The sequence below is a fragment of the Orycteropus afer genome, unplaced genomic scaffold (genome assembly GCF_000298275.1).
Source record: "Orycteropus afer afer isolate SDZICR_OR568_19922 unplaced genomic scaffold, OryAfe1.0 scaffold00035, whole genome shotgun sequence".
NCBI lineage: Eukaryota > Metazoa > Chordata > Mammalia > Tubulidentata > Orycteropodidae > Orycteropus > Orycteropus afer.
In genome coordinates, this window is record NW_006921622.1 from 4,260,256 (window position 1) to 4,282,001 (window position 21,746).

Consider the following 21,746-nt stretch of genomic DNA (forward strand, 5'->3'; position numbering starts at 1 on the left):
ATTGGAAGTCAGAGTAAGATTATAAAGATGGATCTGTGAAGCATCTGAGAAAAATTATTCTGTATGTGATTTATAAGAAGAAAGAAATGGGAAGAAGTTAAAAAACAATAACAATGGATAGTTCAAACCCATCAGCCACTCCTCCGAAGGAAGGTTGGGCAATCCTACTTCCGTAGTGATACTGCCTCGGAAACCCAAGGAGGGGTCGCTATGAGTCAGGGCTGACTCGACGGCACGTAACAACAACAACAAGTGTATCTATAGAGAAATTCAGAAACTGATTTGCACTGTGACTGGTGTGTGTTAAGAACAGGAATCCTCAATTATTAAACATCACATCTCATTCCTGAATATTGGCTGCTTTTAGAGACCAATCAAGGGCTTCTTAGTAAAAATAGTGGACTTTGTAAGTCGTGAAAGATAAGTATACAAATAAATAGTTTTAATGAGTATTAATTACAAAGATCATGTATAAGCAGTCCCCGGGTTACAAACAAAATCTGTTCCTGTGTCTTTAAAAATTTGTATGTAAGCCCAACCAGATGCATATGGTACTATTTTGTCTTACTTTGGGTGGCACAGTGTCTGTTTTGGTCACCTAGTGCCGCTCTAACAGAATATACCACAAAAGGGATGGCTTGAACAAACAGGAATTTATCCTCTTACAGTTTTGGAGTCTAAAAGTCCAAGTTCAAAGTGCCTAGTTCTAGGGGCTGGGTGAAAACCCCTCGACCTTGGACTTCAGCTCTGCCTCTTGCTTCTGGCCCACTGAAGCTGGGGGCTTTCTTCACTCAGGCAGCTACTGGTTGCTAAGGCTGACAAACCCAAGGTCAACAAGTAAAAAGGCACAGTCCCAATGTTACCAAACCTATGCCATTAATTCAAGTCCATTGAAAGTCCCAAGTTTGGCAGAGCACGGCAGGCGACTGAATGAAGACTTGGCTACATGTAGGGTTCAAACGTGCCAAAAAGCTGGATACCTCCCTGAAAGCTGCTGCTTATATACTGAAAACAGAGCACATCCCTAAAGCAGCTACTCAGCTGCTCCAGTAGATTCAACCATGGAATTGATTGATTGCCAATAACTACATCCAGCTGCCCAGCCACTCTACCAGGCCCAGCCAAGTTGACAACAACCTTAACTATCACAGTGCCTAAGGCATTTGACTGCTAACTAGAAGGTTGGCGGTTTAAACCTACCAGCCTCTCTGCAGAAGGAAGATGGCACAGTCTACTTCGGTAAAGATTTACTGCCTCAGAAACTCAATGGAGGTAGCTATGAGTCAGAATCAACTCAATGGCAGTGAGTTTGGTTTTTGGTTTTTTAGTACAAGAAAAGGTTTGAAGCCTTTTCAAGGACTTGAAAGCTGCATGTGTAAGGCAAAAGTTGATTGTGATGAAGAATTTGTTGCAAGCAGGGGCTGGTTCAATCATTTCAAAGTGTCAAAAGAGCAAACTGGAGTTTTTGTTGAAATTAAAGCAATGAGTCTTATGGAAGGAATAGAAAAAAGCAATCTGCACATTGGGAATCACAAGGTGTGGAGGATTCTGGACTCAGTGATCCAAGGAGGAAAAAGTTCAGGAAGTTTTTGTAAGAAATAATAAGGGACTTCAATAAAAATTCAGTGATTGGTTGACATTTAGGTAATGGTTATAAAAAAAGGATACATCTGGCCTTGAACCAAACATGAGACCCTCCTTGTGTGACTGCAGGAGAAACGTGTAATTTTAAAGTTTATCTTGAGTAAGCATCTGTTCTCAGAATTGTTTTGGACACGGTTTTCTGAACATTCTTAAGCAAGTAAAACTCTTAAGCAAACACAATTACATTCTTCCCTAAAATTGTTTACCAAGTAATTTTCTCAGGGTACAGTGGAGAGTCACAGAAATGACAGGCTGCATTTCTTGATACAGAACTTACTTGATTCCAAATGGAGTTTTTGGCCTCAGGTCTTAGCATAACCACCAACTCATGTTGCGAGCCATAAGTTAATTTTAGGGTGCTCTTACTCAAAAGGTAGGGCAAATTTACATAACATTAAAGGACAATTAGGAATTGTTGCTAAGTAAAACATTTATAACCCCAGGGACTGCCTGTACTTAAAACTTGCAGTAAATCTAAGCTGTCCAAAGTTAAATAAAACACTGTGTATAAAGTGAAAATTGAAGCCTTTTGACTATTATATGAAGCTTATTTTTTTTTTCTTTATCACTGGGAAGTAGGTATCCCCTGAATGCATAAGGCAAAGAGCCTTATCCCTGCTCCATCTCAATTTCTTTTTTAAATTCCACACATTAATATATAAACCTTGTACATTTTCTATATATCTTAAAGACTGTTTCAGAGACTCCTGAGGATCCTCACTGGGCTCCTGAAAAGGATAAGTGCTGTATCACTCTGTGCTAAGAGTCACAGCCTAATTGATGCAGCTCCAACTTCTGTAGACCGGGACAAGTTCTCTGTTCTCTCTAGCCACACTGTACCCTTCTAGTCACTTGGCAATAGGGAAAGAAGTTGCATGCATTTTGAAGAATACATTAATGTATTTGTAAAATAATATTTTATTTTTGTAGCCACGTGTTTGTCATAACTAAATATAGAGTTCAATTAACTTGCTTAAAACAGAATGTGCAATGGATAGCTAAAGTTTTATATGATCCAAAACTTTGAAATAACCTTTCTGAATACAAAGATTAGGAAAAAATAGAAAAATTTGTGACTGAGGGGATTTGAAAATACAACCAGCTACTAAATTTATAATTGCCTTACCAGGACCCGACTGTAATTTTAATATCTGTAGTTCAACTGATCTAAAGGAAAAGTGGAGAAAATTCTATAGAGAGGTTTCCCACCCATCCCTATGGGAAAACTGTAATCGATCAAATTTGGATTGGTTTGCAATGGTAATTTTCATCTTACTGTTTCCCATAGGCCCCATCTACAATTCCTCTTACTTGCTACTAGATTTAAGAAAATAAATTACCTTCCTAAAACAAATACACATGAATGTTTTCGAAAATTTGTGGAAAGTTCCACTTCACCTCGGTGTAATGGGGCAGTCGTGGTTAGTTGCACAAGTGCAGCCAGCCTGTACACACATGTGCACATACATGTTTCCTCTGAACTCCACCATTCAACTTGACTCAATTGTCTATGATTAAACTAAAATGAAAGTTTTAAAGAAACGTCCAACAATTCTTAAAAAAAAAAAAGGCATGCATGCTAGTGAGGAAAAATGAAAAAAACTATTGTCAAATATGTATAAACATATTTTTTCAGGTAAATACTAATATTTACCAAGGTATGCAAATACAAATATGAAATTTAAAAAAGAGAGAGTAATCTTTCTGTATAAGGAGAGCCATCTCCATCTAAGTAACTCTATAGAAGTTTGAAGAGTTGAAATGCTCAACTGCCTTAGAGTTTTTTAAAGGTATTCTGAAAGTATCCAAATATTTTAGCATTCTCTGTGTTTCACAATGAATCTAGATGCTAGAATCTAGACTTAAGCTAACCAAAATATTCATTGTATTGAAGTCAAAACTAAAAAATTGGGAAGTTCCCTATTTGGGATATAGAGCCTGTGTATCCAAATCCAGGTAAATTTCAAACCTGACTGAGGCTACATGTGTATGTGAGTAGCCAAACATCTGTGTAGTGTCATAGCTGAACTTTTGATTTGTTTCCACTCTTTGGGAAAAAAAAAAAAAAAAATTTAAAAATACATCCAACAATGACAGCAAGCTTGATTCAATGGACAGATAATAGAAATGCAATTCATTAACTTTGCCAGCACAGGGTTCTGTTGACTCTGACATCCAGCTAAAAAAATCAGCTGCCAACGAGGCGACTTTGGTGACTCACGATGGTGCCCGGCTACCACTGTCAACCACTCAGAGGGTGATCTATGTAGATCCTGGATAGAGTGGGAGAATAATGTGGAACAAAACTCAAAATCATTTGGGAAAAAAAGGGACCAGGTTTGCTGGTCTGATAGAGCCTGATGGAACCACTAAGACTATGGCCCCTAGCTGCCCTTCTGGTCTGGAATTGAACCCACTCCTGTGGCTTCCAGCCAAACAAAAGACAGGCATATGAGGTGAATATTTACACTAGGTAGATCAACTCCTTGGAGAGAACAATCATGGAAGAATAGAAGAACTGTGTATGCACAGTGAGACAGCTCAGGGGGCAGGAGTGTATGAAGGGAATGACATAGGGAAGTGGTAACTATGGGGAGGAAGTGGAAGGGGGGAGCTGTTGCATTGTGGGAAATTGTAGTCAATGTCATGAGACAAAGTGTGTGTGAACTGTTGGATGGAAAGTGAATTTTCACTGTAAACTTTCACCCAAATCACAATTAAAAAAAAAAAAAAAGTAACAAAGCTGTCTTATGTGAGCAGAGTTTGCTATAAAACAAACAAACAACAAAAAACAAACTCAGTGCCATCAAGTCGATTCCAACTCATAGCGACCCCTCCTTGGGTTTCCAAGGAGATATCTCTACAGAAGTAGATTGCCAGTCTTTCTTCTGAGGAGTGGCTGGTGAGTTTGAATTGCCAGCCTTCTGGTTAGCAGTACAATGCCTTAAGCGCTAAAATGCACTATTGTACCAGATCCATGGGCACATCTTCTAGTGAATGAGCCACACATCATGTACTGAACCTTTTAGGTCATCAATATGCATAGAGATGGAACAAAGAGGAAGGCATATTTACTAGGTAAGTCTAACTGAATATCTGGAATTAATTCAGTCCGTGATTACCTTCACTTGAGGGAAAATCGTACCTCATCTATTATGCAAACAATAGCTGGTATTTGCAATATTATGCAGACAGTGCCAGGTATTTGCTCCCTGACAGGTTTTCTACCTAATCATAGGAAAAGGAACAATTAAAAAAGAGAGCCTAGTTTTCAAAAGGCTGAATCATCTAATATCCATAATAATTTCAAAATTGAAAAATAAGGTGATGCTTGTCAGATGATCTTCCATCAATAACAAGGTTAGAAGTCACTACTGTGAGTACCAATTCAACTTGTATATCACAGGGGAATAGTAACAGGATTTCAATACCAAGCTGCCTGTTATTTCAAAATGGTCATTTGTTCCTTAAATCTGAATTTGCTGTGGTTTTGGTTAGAGAGCTAATATGTATAATATGAAGCTTTCCTATGGTAAGTAAAATTTCTTTTCTTCTACTTGACTGAATCTAAACCATAGAATTATTCCCTAGTGAGCACAGCTTTGTGATACCCTGACCCTAGGAATTGTTCCTAAGTCAAACACAGCCCCATTTGGAAAGCAAAGGGAACTCAAAGGGTACGAGGGGACTGAGAATGGACCCCAGCTGGAGCGTCAGCATGGTAGAGGGAAGGATAAGCAGGCACAGGGACAGGAGACCTCTGACTCCTCAATTGTTTGGCAAGAACACATCCCTTAACTGCTAAGAATTCATCTTCTACATGTTAAAATAAGAGAGTTAAAGTTGATCATTAGAATGCTTTCCAGCTCTGATTCCACGGGAGATGAAATTCTGTAATAAATGCATGTGGACAGATGTTATAAACTGTGAAATGAGATGACAAATCTTCTTTTTCCGCTTAAAACTTAATTTTCAAGTGCTCTATTTTCAGCTCAAAAGATTTCAAAGGTGAAAGCACATTGAGCAACAAGCCTAAAACCCTTGTTTTACAGACAAAGACACGAGTGGCATATCTGCTTGGGATGCTTGTCACACATCTACTCTGCCTCTTGTGTGGAACCCAGTGGCTGGATATCAGTCAGCAAGCATCTTGTTATGTCATTTTTTCAGACTAATTTTATTTGGATGTCATTAGATACAGTATTCTACAATGAGACTTCAGTTAGGTCTTCAGCGAAGGGTACACATATCATCTTGAAATCATTTTAATTCTGTCTATCCCAAAACCCTCCTGAATCATTTACTTGCCATATGATTCCTTCATGTTGGCTGGTTCTAGAGTTTTGTGTACTCTGTTTCTTTCAAATGCCTCTTGCATTTTTAATGAACCTTTTCTCATTGCCCTTATTTTCACGTAAAATGAAGCAAAAAGGGAAATCTGAGCCACATTGTTACAAAACTTTCCAATGAAATTGCTTATTACCTAAAAGTTGGGTTTAAGACATTGTAAGAAGTTAAGTGAAATATTCTGTACATCCTAATCTCTTATACAGTTGACCCAGAAAAGATGAACATTATATTTGAAACAACTAATTAAAAATTGTTCTCAAAATACGTTATTGAAAAGATGTCACGTAAAACTGATTTGTCCAAGCAAACACCTATTGTGAGAGAATATTTCTGTGTTGTTAGATTTGATTACGATTGCACTAATGTGCTTTGCCTTTAAATTTTACCTTGTTGATGTGCCATGTTGCATACTCATGATAGATCTTGTATGATAGTTGGTTTTGTTTTATTTCATTTTATTTTCTTTATAACCTGTTTTTCCTCTCCTGTCCCCCTGATGATTTTTGAATTGTTTGTCTGTATGTAGCTATAGACATAGATGCTACTGGCTTAGATGCAGAAGAAAATGATATTCCAGCAAATCACCGCTCCCCTAAACCCAGTGCAAACAGTGTAACGTCACCCCACTCCAAAGAGAAAAGAATGCCCTTCTTTAAGAAGGTAACATGAACTTCCAAGCTCCCATCTGTCCACCTGCTCAACTGCACTGCGTCACATTTCTAGTCCTGTTTGACTGTCTGCGTCCTTTGACAAGCCAATAACATGCATGCTTTGTTATTCTTTGTTTCTTTTCCATGCTGCTGTAGCTAAGCAGAAGCAGAAATCGGTAAGTTTACATTGACATAAGCTGTGTTTATCCTGCCACTGGCATCATTAGCATTAATTTCCACAGTTTTATTAAATACAATCATTTCTGCCCTAAGAAAAGAACCTATCAAACAGCTAATTGAGTCCATGCATTTCAAACCAACTAAATTCAGTGACTGACCTGTTAAAGCACCATTACAGTACTTATCCTTTTTGATGGAATAATATATACCACCGAGGGAAATGGTTAAAACATTCAAGGATGTCGAACACTGACAACTCCATATAATGCACCTCTATTGTGCATGCTTGTTCTGTCTGTCTGTGTCTCTTTCTTTTTTCCCCTCAATTTTTAACTTATAATCAAGCATATTAGAAAAAGTATTAGATGCTGATTTATGATATCCAGATACATAGCTTGTACTAAAAAAAAAAAAAATTCAATTTTTAATTTAGTCAGTATTTAAACTTCTAATCCACTAGGTGCAAAATCTGCAGATGAACAAGACCAGTGGAAAACTGCAGGCTTGTTTTGGCGGTTTACTGTGAGTTTTTCCTATTGTCATATATAAATACTCTCCCAATGTTCTTGCCTTCTCCATCAGTCAGATTTCAGCATCTCACCTCTTGGACAGTGGGACAGTGGTCATGAGTAGAGCCTTTGCCACTGGCCAACCAAGGTGCTACATAGTGATTCTACTACCTGTCCCCTGACTGGAAAATATAGGCTATTCCTGAGCTCTCTTCACTGCAGACAAAAGTCTGTTTTCTCTCAGCATGTTTTTATAGCTTCAAAACATTGGTTTTAAGGACCCTCCCAATTTCCATTTCTTCCTTTCTTTCACACACCACCTTTCACAGCTAGTAGGTGGTCTTTTATAGTTACACTTTCTAATGATACTAAATCTGGCACAATCATGGGTATATACTGACGCTTAGTTGTAAAGTATCTATGCTCATCCTTTAATTCTCAACATGCTGAACCCTGTTCCCCTGCAAACAAATATTTTGCTCTGTGGAAGAACTCTAAAGTCATTAATGAAGCATCGGATACTGAACTGTGAAGTTTTTGTTTTTTAAAACATTTGGTTGCTTTAAATGGAAGAATTTAGCCGTCTGGGCAAAAACTAAAACACTGAGATTTTTGTGGTAGTACAGAAGTCCCAATCTGATGGTCATCCATAACAAGGAAACATCTTCTCTGACCCCATGTTCTTGTCACAGCTAAAACTTTCAGTCAAATGACTAGAAGTATTCATAGTTCAGAAGCTCAGAAATAAGCATCTCTAAGCCTCTCTGGACTTTTACAGAGCAGTAACATGAACTAAAACCACTATGTATATTCAAGATAGTTTCTAGCTTACCCTTTCAAAACTTTTTAAAATGTATATTTCATCACGGTTTTTTTTTTTTTTTTCTCACTAAAGAATTGGACCAAAATGGCTTTAGCTGAAAAAAGCAGATAAAAATGTCTTTGTCATTTTCAAATAGGCCACAAAGTACCAATATTCCATCAAATAAGGTAATTTCTGTAGCTACCCTGTTGATTAAGAAGATGGTTGATTACCAGCATGGGTAACCCTTTGCTAGTTTGACATTAACAGATTGAAGGAACCAAAGGCCTATCCAGTACTGAGCCACTTGATACTTAAAGATATAAAATAAATTTTCTTAGTAGCTGTTACTAAAATGCATGCATCAAACTATTTACATTCCTAATTACAATAGTGGAAAAGGTATTCTTAACCCTGCATAGTTACAAAGACTTGGCTTCTAATCATTGTCAGAATGATCCCAGGTGGTATGAATATAATATTTTAATAAATATGCTTATGATGCCTCCGGCACTGGTATTCATTCTTCTTATGTTATCGATAATGTGGTGAACTTCAATGTAGAGGTCATAAACAAAAAAAGAGCCTGAGATTCAATGATGGGATTGTTTTCCATGTTTTAGATTGCTTTAGAGTGGTGCTTGTGTGGTGTTTGTATTGTCACTGTATTCTGTCTGTCTTGTTTTTAATTTTCTGTTCAGAACCTGTATTCTACCTTTATTGTATCTATTCAAATTAATTTTGAACATTAGGTAAAGCTTTAAGCAGTAAAATTTGACAGCACAGTCACAATAGTATTTTCTACCTTCTGATTATATTGTCTATGGCTATTGGCAAAATCATTGATAGAGGAAGCTTCTGAATTTGAAATGCTTTTTAATTCCCCCCTGAAGCAACTTAAAAATCAAAGCCAGAAAGTTTGTAATGAGCAATTTTAAGCTCTTGAGCAAGAGCCCAATGCAAAAAATAGATTCAAACTTATACATCACTTTATCAAATAAATTCTTACAATAGTGTAAAGCTTTTTTTTTTTGGTCCGAATGATTTTAAAAATGTGTTTTTTTCAGATACTCTTTAATGTACAAATAGTCATATATCAATGATCTAGATTTTTTCCAGTATCTAAGACCATATATCTCTCTCTCCTGAGTTTAAAATAAAGGCCACTTTGGGGGTCAATTTAACCTTCCTTGCTATTGAAATAGCTGATTATAATATATCAAGCAACTTGGCTGTTATCTAATTTTTTGGAGAAATTTTTAATAATTTAAGCTGGAAATATTTGAAATACTTTTAGACATCACTGCCAAAATTAGCTCCTCCCTCTACTCATCCAAAAAAAAAAAATGAAATTAGTATAGAAAGATATAATTTATTTATATAACAGAAATACTACCTAAAAATATCCTGGGACGCATATTAAGATATGGAAGTTGGTAATAAATTTTTTGAGGCCACCACCGAGGCCTGATTGAATGTATCATCATACATTAACCACTCTCCCCCAAGACACATAAATGTGCAATTTGAATTTTTAAATACTGAGGTATAGATACCAAAAATCCAAAAGCATTAATTAATAAGATATGAATAAGAGTGATTATGATTAATGGTTAGTGGAGCAAGTATGTATGGTAATTTAAATCTATTATATATTAATTTAGAATCTCACAGTAAAATTGAATTTGCCAAATATTTGGTAGTGGAAGTTTTAATATTTTGAAATTAGATTTTATGCAGGTAAGAAAAATGTCTAAGATACAGAGGTGATTTAAAAAAAAACCTTTCTTTCCTCTTTAATTAAACTTGTTAAGTATGATCATTTTGATTCTTCAGAAAACTCAAATGAATCTGAAAAGAAATATTCACTTGTCATCAAGCCTAAAGCACCTATTCTGCATGAGACATTTTTCTGTCTGTTCCACCAACCAGTTTTTGTTCAAAATCACACCTCCTGCTTTTAGAACTAAGATGTCAAAGCATTTTTGAGTAGGGCAAGAAAACAGTAGACAACTCAGTAACTTGGAAGCCTTAGGAAAATAAACCCATTGATTTTGGGGTTTATTTAGAAAAGAGCCAAATAAAAAGAAAAGGAGGGGGACCTGGAAAGCCAATGCCTTGTATCACAGAGTGCAGAAATTAGAACCTTATACATGAAATAGGTTCCTTCTCTCTGCCTGTTGAGCATCTGACCTCCTGTCTGTCCTCTTTCTGCAGACAGAGCACACTCCTCCTTATGATGTGGTGCCTTCTATGCGACCAGTAGTTCTTGTGGGCCCTTCCCTGAAGGGATATGAGGTGAGTATTTGCCCTCTTTGCACACTTTGCCTTCACTTGTTGATCTCATAACTCTACCTCCCTCTCCCAACCCTTGAATTTAGAACTTACAGAGCTTGTAGCAGCAAGCTACATGTTGTTTTTCAAGCTGTAGCGTACATTGCTTAGTGTTTTGTTTTTCCACCTGTTGCTTTAGAGATTTTGGCTAGCGACATCATATTTGATCAGGGAAGTAGCACCAAGTGGATGGTCATGGAAACCACTTCCAATGTAATCTATTGTCTTTAAACAGCATCTAAGTTCAGAGCACTTTTCAAAACTGTTTTCATTTTATTGGGACTCAGAAACAGAGAAATGTAGCAACTTCCCCTATTACTTTTTCCAAACATGAATCCCAAGTTTTCACGCATTCCTAGTAGGAGTGAAATTTCTCTGATCATAATTAGTAATATTTTTGTCATATTCTAATCTATTGCTTGCTCAATTTCAGGTGACGGATATGATGCAGAAAGCTTTGTTTGATTTTTTAAAACACAGATTTGAAGGGCGGTGAGTATTTCAGAATACTGGGTTTTGTGGATTTCATCTTGAAAATGGCAAAATCCTGGTGGGACAGGCATATGATCTCCAGAGAAAACTACCCTCTGAAGTATATATAGTGACTGGAAATAAATTTCATTCAGTTCAACCTTATTTGTTAAATATTAGCCATATTTGCTGAGGACATCCCCAGCTGTGGATAACCTAGCTCACTCTCTTCCTACATCTGCATCCACTTGGCCATAGCCATGCAAACCAGTCTCATCCTATGTGCATGACCAAATGGACTCTTTTTTTCTGTCCAGCAAGCATACTGAATATGCCTTTTCCATTCATTTTTCAAATCTTTTAAAGGCTTTCAGACCATCTTTTCTTTGCTCAAACCTCTAACACCCCCTCCTCATCTCTCTCCTGAAAAATGTGCTTTTTCTATCATTGAAACAGTAGAAGCAAACAGAGGAGAACTTTCAAGAGTTCCCCCCACCACACCTATATTCACTTGCATGTTTTTTCTTCTATTCCTATGTCCCTAGAAATAGCCAATCCACACACATGAGTGTGAGATCCTTTGCCCATCCCCACCCTATTCAGCTTACCCAGACATCCTTGTAATAATGCTTCCCTCTCTTTTTATCATTTTTTTTCCTGCTCCATTGGAAACTCCATCAGCATAAAAAACCATTTCTTTCTCCCTTAAAACAAACAAACAAAAACTAAACCTCACATTTCCCTCTAGCTACTTTCTCATTTTTCTCCTTTTCTCCGCAGAAAATTTCAAAGAATGGTATATACTTGCTCTCTCTCACTCTCTTGAACCTACTCCATTTATAGTTTATCCCCTCTCCCACTCACCAAAACCAGTCATGTCAAGATCTTATTACTAAATCCAGGGGTGAATTCTCAGTCCTTATCTTACTTGACCTTCAGCAATAATTGACAGGGTAGGCTTCTCTATCTTCTTTGAAATGCCTCGTCTTCTGGAAGCTACACTTTCCTCATTTTCTTTCTGTTTCACTAGCTGCTGCTGCTGTTGTCATGTGCCATCAAGTTGAGCCAACTCATAGTGACCCCTCTTTGGGTTTCCAAGGCAGTATCACTATGGAAGTAGATTGCCCAACCTTACTTCTGAGGAGTGGCTGGTGGGTTTGAGCCTTAGGCACTAGGCTACCAGAGCTCCTTCTTGCTCATCAGTTAGATATCTTGGAGAGCCCAGGAGGAAGTCTTTTGATCTTCTTTCTTTCCTGTCTGTGCTCACTTCGGTGATGATTTCATTCAGTATCAGACTTTTAAATATTTTTCATATGCTGGTCTCTTCTGAATTCCAGATCCATATATCCAACTGCCAATTCAATAGTACCATTAAAATATTTAATAGACTTCTCACACTTAAGTACTAAAGTTCCCTGAAAGCCTTCTCCTCCCATAATCTTCCCTGTCTCAGTGAATGGTTTCTTTATCTTGCAGGCCCTAGACATCCTTCAATCCCAGGTCACTGCTCATCCCCGACTCTTCTTTTTCTGTTAAATCCCATATCCAAGTTCAGTTATCTCTATTTTCAAAATGTATCCAGAATCCTATCACTTCCTATACGTTCTCTACTATCCTTTTGGTCCGAGACACCATCATCTTTTCCTTGGGTTATTTCAGTATCCTCCTAATTGACCTCCTTGCTTCTATCAGTTCTTACTTAAATCTCTTCTCAAGTCAGTGCCTGGATGATTCTATTACATCATAAGCTGGATCTTATCACTCTTTTGTTCAGAACCATCCAGTGACATCTGGTTTTACTCAGAGGGAAAACCATGATAGCCTACAAGACCATCCATAGTTTGCACTTCCACATGACCCATATTTTTCTTACATTTGTATTTTATGCCCTACCACTCTTCCTTTTAGGGAACTCTGGTGGTGAAATGGTTAAACACTGGGCTGCTAACCTAAAGATTCAAACCTACCAGAGGTTCCATGGGACTAAAGACCTGGCAATCTGCTCCTGTAATACTTGCAGCCTAGAAAACCCTATGGGGCAGTTCTTCTCTGTGCTGTGGGGTTTCTGAGTTGACATTCAACTCAGTAGCTCCTAACAACAGCAACAACTCTCCCTTTTGCTCATTCTGCTCTTGTCATACTTCCTTCCTTGTCCTGTGGCTGTTGCAGATAGCCAGATACATGCCCACCTTAGCACCTTTGCAATTACAGTTCTCTTTGCTAGGAAATACTCTTCCCTCAGATAATCTCCTTGGCATATGTGCAAACACACACAAGAACACGTGCATGCCATGCACACACACATTCTCTCTGTGTGACTTCCCTGCATTTTCTTCAATAGAACATTAATGTATTTTGCTTATTATTTGTTTATTGTATATTTATACTCTACTAGTGTAGAAATTTTTCTCTGTTTTGTTAACTATATGATCTCAGTGCCTAGAACAGAACTTGGTATGAAAAATGGATGATTGTTGGTTGAATGAATGTCTACTGTGGAACTCTCTACTAGAGAAACACAAGAGATGTTGAGGACATTGTCTTTATCTATGAGAAGCTCATATGTAAACCACAAATTGAAACCTCTAGCAGTAATATAAACAAATAAATGAAAAGTCTAGTTGACAAGCATATGTACAAGGAACAGGTAATATAAAGGGAGGAGTGATTAATAGTGGAATGTCAGTATAGGGGAAGAGTTTTTATTTAATTAATTAATTTTTAATTTTTTTTGTGTGTGATTTAGTGAAAGTTTACAGAGCAAATTCGTTTTCCATTTAATAGTTGATACGCATTTTATTTTGTGACATTGATTACAGTCTCCACAATGAAACAGCACTCTTCCCACCTCCTCCCCATGGTTGCCATTTCCCTTTGTCCTTCTTTCCTGTCTGTTCCTGCTGTCTAAGTTTTATACCTGGGCAAATGCTGCCCTTTTGATCTCTTACGGTTGATTGTTCTAATGAGTGCATACCTCCGTGGTGTAACTGTTTACCTCATAGGTCTGTGTGTTGTTTGACTTCAAGTTGAGCCCTGGTAATGAATTCATTTCCAAGCTTGATGGGTAACTAAGCCATAGTCTCAGGCATCCCACCAGTCTTTATCAGATCAGTAAGCCTGATCTTTTGTTTTTTATTGAGTTTTTTTTTTTTTTTTCCCCCCACTCTATTCAGGATCTCCTAATGTGATCCCTTTCAGAGTGGTTGACAGTGACAGCTGGATACCATCTGGTTCTGATTTCAGTGTCATGGAGGCTGAGGCTCACATGGTCCACTAGTCCCTTGAATTAATTATTTCCATGCATTTTTTATTTTCTTCCTCCTTCTTTGCTCCACATGAGAAGAGATCAATAGTTGTATCTTAGATGGCTGCTCCCAAGTTTTTAAGACCACAGTTGCTGCTCACCAAAGTAGGGTATAGAAATTATCTTTGTGGACTCTGTTATGTCAATTGACTTTGATGGTCCCCTGCAACTTTGGTCCTGAGCCCGGCAACTAACTCCCTCGAGATGTTTGGTTATGTCGAAAAAGGTTTCATAACTTTGCCCCCCATTAGCTCTTATATAAATATATATGTATATATGTGTACATATATGTATGTATGTGTGTGTGTATATTTTATATATATATATATATATATATATAGACATTTTTACATCACATACAATAAATACATATGTAGGAATATTATCTGCCAAACAAATATATGGCCATGAATATAATTCCATTCACCTACCATTTGCTGCTCATCTTTCCAGTCTACCTATGTATCTGATACTCATAGATTAATGTTTGTTATTACTGATAATGCAGTATTGTGTATGTAATAGTGTTTTCTTTTGTTGTGTTTAACTCTTGTGTACTTTTCCATGTCTTCCTTTTCGTTAGTGATTTTGTGCTAGTTGTCAGTTTTTGTATATTGCCTTTCCCTTCACTTAAATTAATACCTATCTACCTAGTTAGTAATTTTCCCTCCCATTTCTGTTGTTGTTCTTGTTAGGTGCTGTTGAGTTGGTTCAGACTCATAGTGACCCTTTGTACAACATAACAAAACACTACCCAGTCGTGCACCATCCTCACAATCCTTGCTATACCTAAGCCCATCGCTGGAGCCACTGTGTGAGTCCATCTCATTGAGGGTCTTTCCCCTTTTTCACTGACCCTCCACTTTACCAAGCATGACATCCTTCTCCAGGGAATGGGCCCTTCTGACGTGATCAAAGTATGTGAGATGAAGTCTGGCCATTCTCGTTTCCAAAGAGCATTCCGGCTGCACTTCCTCTGGGACAGATTTGTTTGTACTTCTGTCAGTCTATGATATTTTCAGTATTCTTTGCCATCATTGCATTTCAAAGGAATCAACTCTTTTTCGGTCTATACTTTTAAAAGTGTATTTGGTATCTCTCTTCTCCATATTCTTTTCCTTCTCTCATCCTAACAAAACAAGTACAACAAATCATATCTGTAGGTTTCATCATTCTTTTAGATTTCTTAATATAGTACTTTGTTTGTGACCATGCCTGCTTCTAATTTTTATTGACTTTTGGCAGGGGAGGCAAAGGTAGGGAGGGAAACTTTTATAGTAGGACAAATATTTAGTAAATGATCAAACAAAGGACTGAAAGGGACAGAAGAAAACACTCTATTTTTCAAGGTATAAAAAGACATCATATTCAAGGTCTACCTCACCAAATGCTCCTAATTAGGTTTTTATTTTCCATAAGTTTATGAAATATGGTTTTAGTTTGTGCCAGGAAATGTAGCTTTTGACTTGATCCAAGGCTATCAGGCACTGGCCATGTATGAAAGGCATACCTCTAATCTGCCCTGTTTAGCTTTTCTTTACTCTTGGCTCTGTCAGAGATCACAATTTGGAAATGTCTACATGAGCACGCACAGCAAAAAATTCTGCTAGAGCAAGCACTATGCTTTCCATAACTGAGTGAACCCACCACCCTTTCCTAATGCCAGAGATGGGGAAATGGGGTGGAATTTCCTGACTTCTATTTAAACCTGGATAAGTTTTGAATTTGGAAGATAGATTCCAGGCAGAGGGTGTATCTTGGACTCATATTCTAAAATAGCAGCCATCCAGATTGATTTCGTTTTAGAAACAAATAAACAAAACATCTGAATGTTTTATCAATCTATTGCTTCTGGCCAGAATTAATTTCCATATGGTTTTTTTGATGGACCTGCCTTGTCTCATCTTCAGTCATTAAACTTGAGTTCAACATTCTAGGCCTGCGATCACCAATTAGTGATCCTCAGAGTGAAGTATGTGGGGTTCATAAGGCTGAATTTCAAAAAGCCAACTGAAAATTTAACTTCTTAATGTATGGCACGACTGTCCAGAGTAACTGAATCATTAAATTGCTTTGCTTTTGGCAAGTCAAGAGAGGAATACCGAAAAAGACCAAACAAGTTGCCATCAAGTGGATTCTAACTCATGACAACACCATAGGTGACAGAATAGAATTGCACGCTGTAGAGTGTTCAGTGGCTGACGTTTTTTCAGAAATAGACAGCCAGAACTTTCTTCTGAGGGGACTTGAAATTTGAACCTTCCAGTTAACAGTGAAGTGCATTAATCATTGACTCTACTAAAACAGCAATAACCAACCCACTGCCGTCAAGTTGACCCCAAATCATGGCAACTCCCATTGGGTCTCCAAGGCTGTAAATCTTTATGGAAGCAGACTGCCTCATCCTTCTCCTGCAGAACAGCTGGTGGGACCAAACAACCAACCTTTTGGTTAGCAGCCTAATGCCTTAACCACTGCAGTACCAGATCTCCTTTACCATGATAACAATAGAGAATAGAAACTCATCACAAGCATCATATATATAATACATATATGTATTATATATATGATGTATTATACATATATATAATATATATGTATTATATATATTATACATATATTTAGTTTTAAAAGGAGAAAAAATGAATTACTTCTTAGTTATCCATTAAAAAACCTAAAAAAAAAAAAATTTTAAAAATAAGCCCAAGATGGAGAAAATATGAAAGAAGATGTTGGTGATGAAAGGTTCTGGGTTGTCAGCCTAAAGCTGACAGTTCCTTTCCTGTTCTTAAACCCAGTTATGTTTATTTACTAAAGCCCTGGAAAGTTGTCAGAATCTTGCTGCATGCTGTTAAATAGCATACGTGTGACAGGTCAAGAAAGAGATGATAAATCATTGTGCTGTTTTCTGTTGTGTGAAATAGGGTAGCCTATTTAAAATCGAATCCACCCTAACTAATTGTGTCATGTAAACAAAGCAATCTTCAAATCCACCTTGTAGGACAATGACAGGTAAATTAACAAGGAAACTAAGGACAGAAGGGAAAGCTACCATCTGTGATGAATTCAGTTTTCCATTCCAGTGACTGAAAATGTCAGCTATCAGCAGAGAAGTTTTTGGAATGCATACTAAATTGTAGGGATTTGTACAGTGTTGCCAGATTTCTGCCCGAATCTTCTTTGAGGATAAAATGTTGCAAATCAATAATGCTGGGAAACACAGCACTTTAATTTCTGGTGTACCAAATTTATTTAGATATGAGGTAACTTTTAAAGTGGTGATTTTACCCTGTTTCCACTATTAGAACCACTTGTGGTGATTCTGATGCACTTTAAAATGAATTCTCTAGTCTTATATCTCATCCTAAAAGGAGCTCTGGTGGTATAGTGGTTAAGACATTTGGCTGCTAATGAAAAGGTCACTAGTTTGAACCCATCAGCCACTCCATGGAAGATAGATGAGACAGTCTGCTTCCATAAAGATTTACAGCCTTGGAAATCCAATGGGGGTCACTATGAGTTGGAATCGACTCGATGGCAGTGAGTTTGGTGCTTTGCTTTTTTTTTGGGGGGGGGGTCGTATGTCTCATCCTTGACTAATTGAAGCCAAATTTTTCCGGTGGGACTTGAGCATCTTTAACATTAAAATCTTATATGATGACTCTGATTCACCATGAGGTAACCCACTAACCTGAAGTGAGTTGTCCCCTAGAATTTTGTTCTTAGGATTTTCAAGGTCTGCTTCTTAGAGGAACCCTAAGTACAGGCAATCCTGGAGTTAGGGTTAAGAACATCTGATTTACTGACAGCTGATTTACTAAATCTTGCCCTTTAATGTTATATAAATTTGCCCTCACTTTGAAATGGTTGTACCAACCCCTACTCAAAACAAATTCCTCATCACAGTCACTTGCACTGTGCAGCTTTTAAATCTGTGAAAAGGCTCAAGGCCTTTTCTTGCATTAAAAACCTAAACCACTGCCATTGAGTCAGTTCCAACTCATAGCAGCCCTATTGGACAGAGTAGAATTGCCCCCATAGGGTTTCCCAGGCTGTAAATCTTTACAGAAGCAGACTGCCTCATCTTTCGCCCATGGAGCAGCTGGTGGGTTTGACCCACCAATCTTTTGGTTAGCAGTTGAATGCCTTAACCATTGTGTCACCAGAGCTCCTATGGAGAGATACTTTTAAAAAAACAAACCCACTGCCATCAATTGATTCCTACTCATAGCGACCCCCACAGGGTTTCTAAGTCTGTAAACCTTTACCGGAGCAGACTGCCTCATCTTTCTCCAGTGGCTGGTGTTGGAACCTCCCGTGTTTTGGTTAGCAGCCAAATTTCTCACACTAAGGCTAACTAAGAAGCAAACGTACCTGTTCCTACTTACCGTCACATTCTTAAAGGCACAGTTAGGAATGGCTCTTATTCATAACTCACAGACTGTCTGTATTGAGAATTCCTCGAGACTGAGGGTGGAAGTAGGATAGTGGCCCATCTTTATGCAACATACAAAGCTAACCAAACAGGTAGGTCAGTGGAAGCCTGGCCGCCCAATACTATACACAGAAAGAAAAGATCAGGAGGACAAGAGGGGAAAATGTATGGTTACAGAAAATACTCCCCACTGGCTAGACTGTAAGATGCTTGTGAGTAGGTTTAGTCTGTCTTGTCAAAATTGTATCCCCAGAACAGTGCTCATCACTGGGTAGGTTGCCACCCTGTCAGTGTTCAGGGCTCTTGGAGCCATAGACCCAATTCTCTGGTCATTATCAGTGCTCAGGTCCCACTCAGCTGTGATAATAGAATGCCCACTACTTATTGGGGTACCCTGTACCTGGAACAATGTTCCCACAATATCCATATGGCTCATTTCTTCATTTCCTTCAGGTCTCTTTCCAAATGTCACTATCAGAGAAGTCTTTCCTGAACACCCTAACATATGCCCTCCACAGCACTCCAAATTAATCATCATTATTTTACATTTTTGTTTATTTGTTTTGTTGTTGTTGAGAATATACTCAGCAAAACATACATCAATTCAACAGTTTCTACATGGACAATTCAGTGACATGTATTGTATTCTTCGAGTTGTGCAACCATTTTCACCATCCTTTTCTGAGTTGTTCCTCCCCAATTAACAAACTCACAGCTCCCCTAAACTTCCTATCTAATGTCTCGAGTTGATTTTGTCAATTTGATGCTATATACCAAAAACCAGACCCATAGCCATCAAGTCAATTCTAACTCATAGCAACCCTATCAGACAGAGTAGAACTGCCTCATAATGTCCCCAAATCTTAGGGAAGTAGACTGATTCATCTTCTTCCCACAGAGCATCTGGTGGGTTCAAACTGCTGACCTTTTGGTTGGCAGCCAAATGCCTTAACAACTGTACCACCAGCGCTTCTTTGATCCTATACAGATAGTCCTTAATGTTCAAAGAAGACATTTTTTACTAGTTAAGCTAAACTATTGTTTTTGAGTTTAAGAAGATTTCAGAGGATATTTTTGGTTTAAGGTTTAAAGATTTTCTCAGGGCAATAGCAGGGATTCGTTGAACGTACAAGGCTTAGAAAGTCTGGAGTCCATGAGAATTTGAAATTCTGTTCTTCTTCCCACCTCCCTTTTGATTAGGATTCTTCTATTGCTAACCAGAAGGCTGGCGGTTCAAACCTACCAGCCACTCCTTGGAAGGAAGATGGGGCGATCTACTTCCATAGTGATACTGCCTCGGAAACCCAAGGAGGGGTCGCTATGAGTCAGGTCCGACTCGACGGCACATAACAACAACAAAAACATAGATTCTTTAATCAGAATGTTCAGTAATGATAACTGGGCACTATCCAGTTCTTCCTGCATAATGATCCTGCATTTTTTTTTAAATTTTTATTGTGATTTGGGTGAAAGTTTACAGAGCAAATTCATTTTCCATACAGCAGTTCATACACATTTTGTTTCATGACATTGACTGCAATTCCCCACAATGTAACAGCTCTCTTCCCTGTATCTTTCTCTCCCATGCACTATTGCCCCCTGAGCTGTCTCCCTGTACAAACAGTGCCCTTCTGTTCTCCCATGATTGATCACTCCAAGTGGTGTATCTCCCTGACGTAAATGTTCACCCCATATGCCTGTGTATTGTTTGGCTTGAAGCCATGAGAGTAAGTTCAATTCCAGACCTGAAAGGTGGCTAGGGGCCATAGTCTCTGGGGTCTCAGCAGGCTCTATGAGATCAATCAAACCTGGTCTTTTTTATGATTTTGAGTTTTTGCAAAAAGGGCGAGGAGGCCAGATGTTATGATCTCCTCTAATCCCACAAGAGGAAGACAGGATTACCAGCAGTAACCCAAGGCCTATTCCTGCCAGGCCAAACATGCTGCCTCCCTCCTGCCCTTTCACCAACCGTTCCTCCCAAAACACCCACCACCTCTCTCCTGGGTTCAATAATTCGCTGCAGTGGCCACACAGAACTCACAGATTATGGGGTTTATTAGGGAAGCACCACAGGCTACAATTCAAGTTCAGGAAAAAAATGCTCAGTCTCTCTCCCAGCCCACTGTCCCTCAGCCAAGAGTCTCTCACAGTCTCTGTCCCAGCAGTGCTGGTCCCTTGGTGTCTCACTCAGCAATGCGTGTCTCTTGCATCTCTTTCCCAGCAACGCGTGTCTCTGGAGCCTGTGTCTCTTTCAGCAGCAGATCTTCCTCAACCAGAAGTCAGAGAGTGTTCTGCCTCTAGGAAGCCTCCTTTTGAGCCCAGCAAAGTGGCCAAACTAGCCAATCATAGCATCAGAACTCTAAGCACGTGAGAGAGAGTGGGCACCTCCCAGAACATTATATTGTGCCACGCCCAACAGAAATAACCCAGGTGGATAATATTTACAATCAGGAGCTCCTCAGTTGCTCATTCCACCACTGAGTTTAAAATGACTTATGGGTAGAAAAGCCACACTAAGTAATTACTACATTGCAGTTTTGTTCCACATTGTTTTCCCACTCTATCCAGGATCTCCTGTACCAATCACCTTCTGAGTGGTTGACAGTGGTAGTCGTGGACCATCTAGTTCTTCTGGTCTCGTGGTCAGATAGGCTGAGATTCACATGATCTACCAGTCCCTCAGACTAATTGTTTCCTGCGTTTTTGGTTTCCTTCATTCTTCTTTGCTCTGAACAAAGAGAGACCCATCATTGCATCTAGATGGCCACTTGGTCCTGCATTGTTTTTAATGGCACTCACCACCATCTGACATCAGATATGTTTGTCTACTTCCTTCCATTTTTCTCCTACCTTACAAGAATTTAAGCTCCATCATAGCACCCAGAATAGTGATTGACAGTAATAGGCACTCAATACATATGTGTTGAATAAATTACTCTTTTGACCATATTGGTGCTCAGCATAAAGGAAATCCTATCATAGTCATTACAACTGAGGCATCCTAGATTGCATTACCCTGTTCTACTATACCTCATGAAAAAATCATAAACACACAAAGGAAAAAAAA

General features: G+C 38.4%; 1 protein-coding gene across 1 annotated transcript in view; it reads left to right on the top strand.

Annotated features, from left to right (window-relative positions):
- The window catches only part of CACNB2 (calcium voltage-gated channel auxiliary subunit beta 2), a 517,878-nt gene that overhangs the window by 465,392 nt on the left and 30,740 nt on the right, over positions 1-21,746 (top strand). The window contains exons 7-9 of the mRNA XM_007936340.2: positions 6,521-6,654; positions 10,353-10,433; positions 10,903-10,961. Of these exons, the coding sequence (XP_007934531.1) occupies positions 6,521-6,654; positions 10,353-10,433; positions 10,903-10,961 (274 nt within the window). The remainder of the gene's footprint in view (positions 1-6,520; positions 6,655-10,352; positions 10,434-10,902; positions 10,962-21,746) is intronic.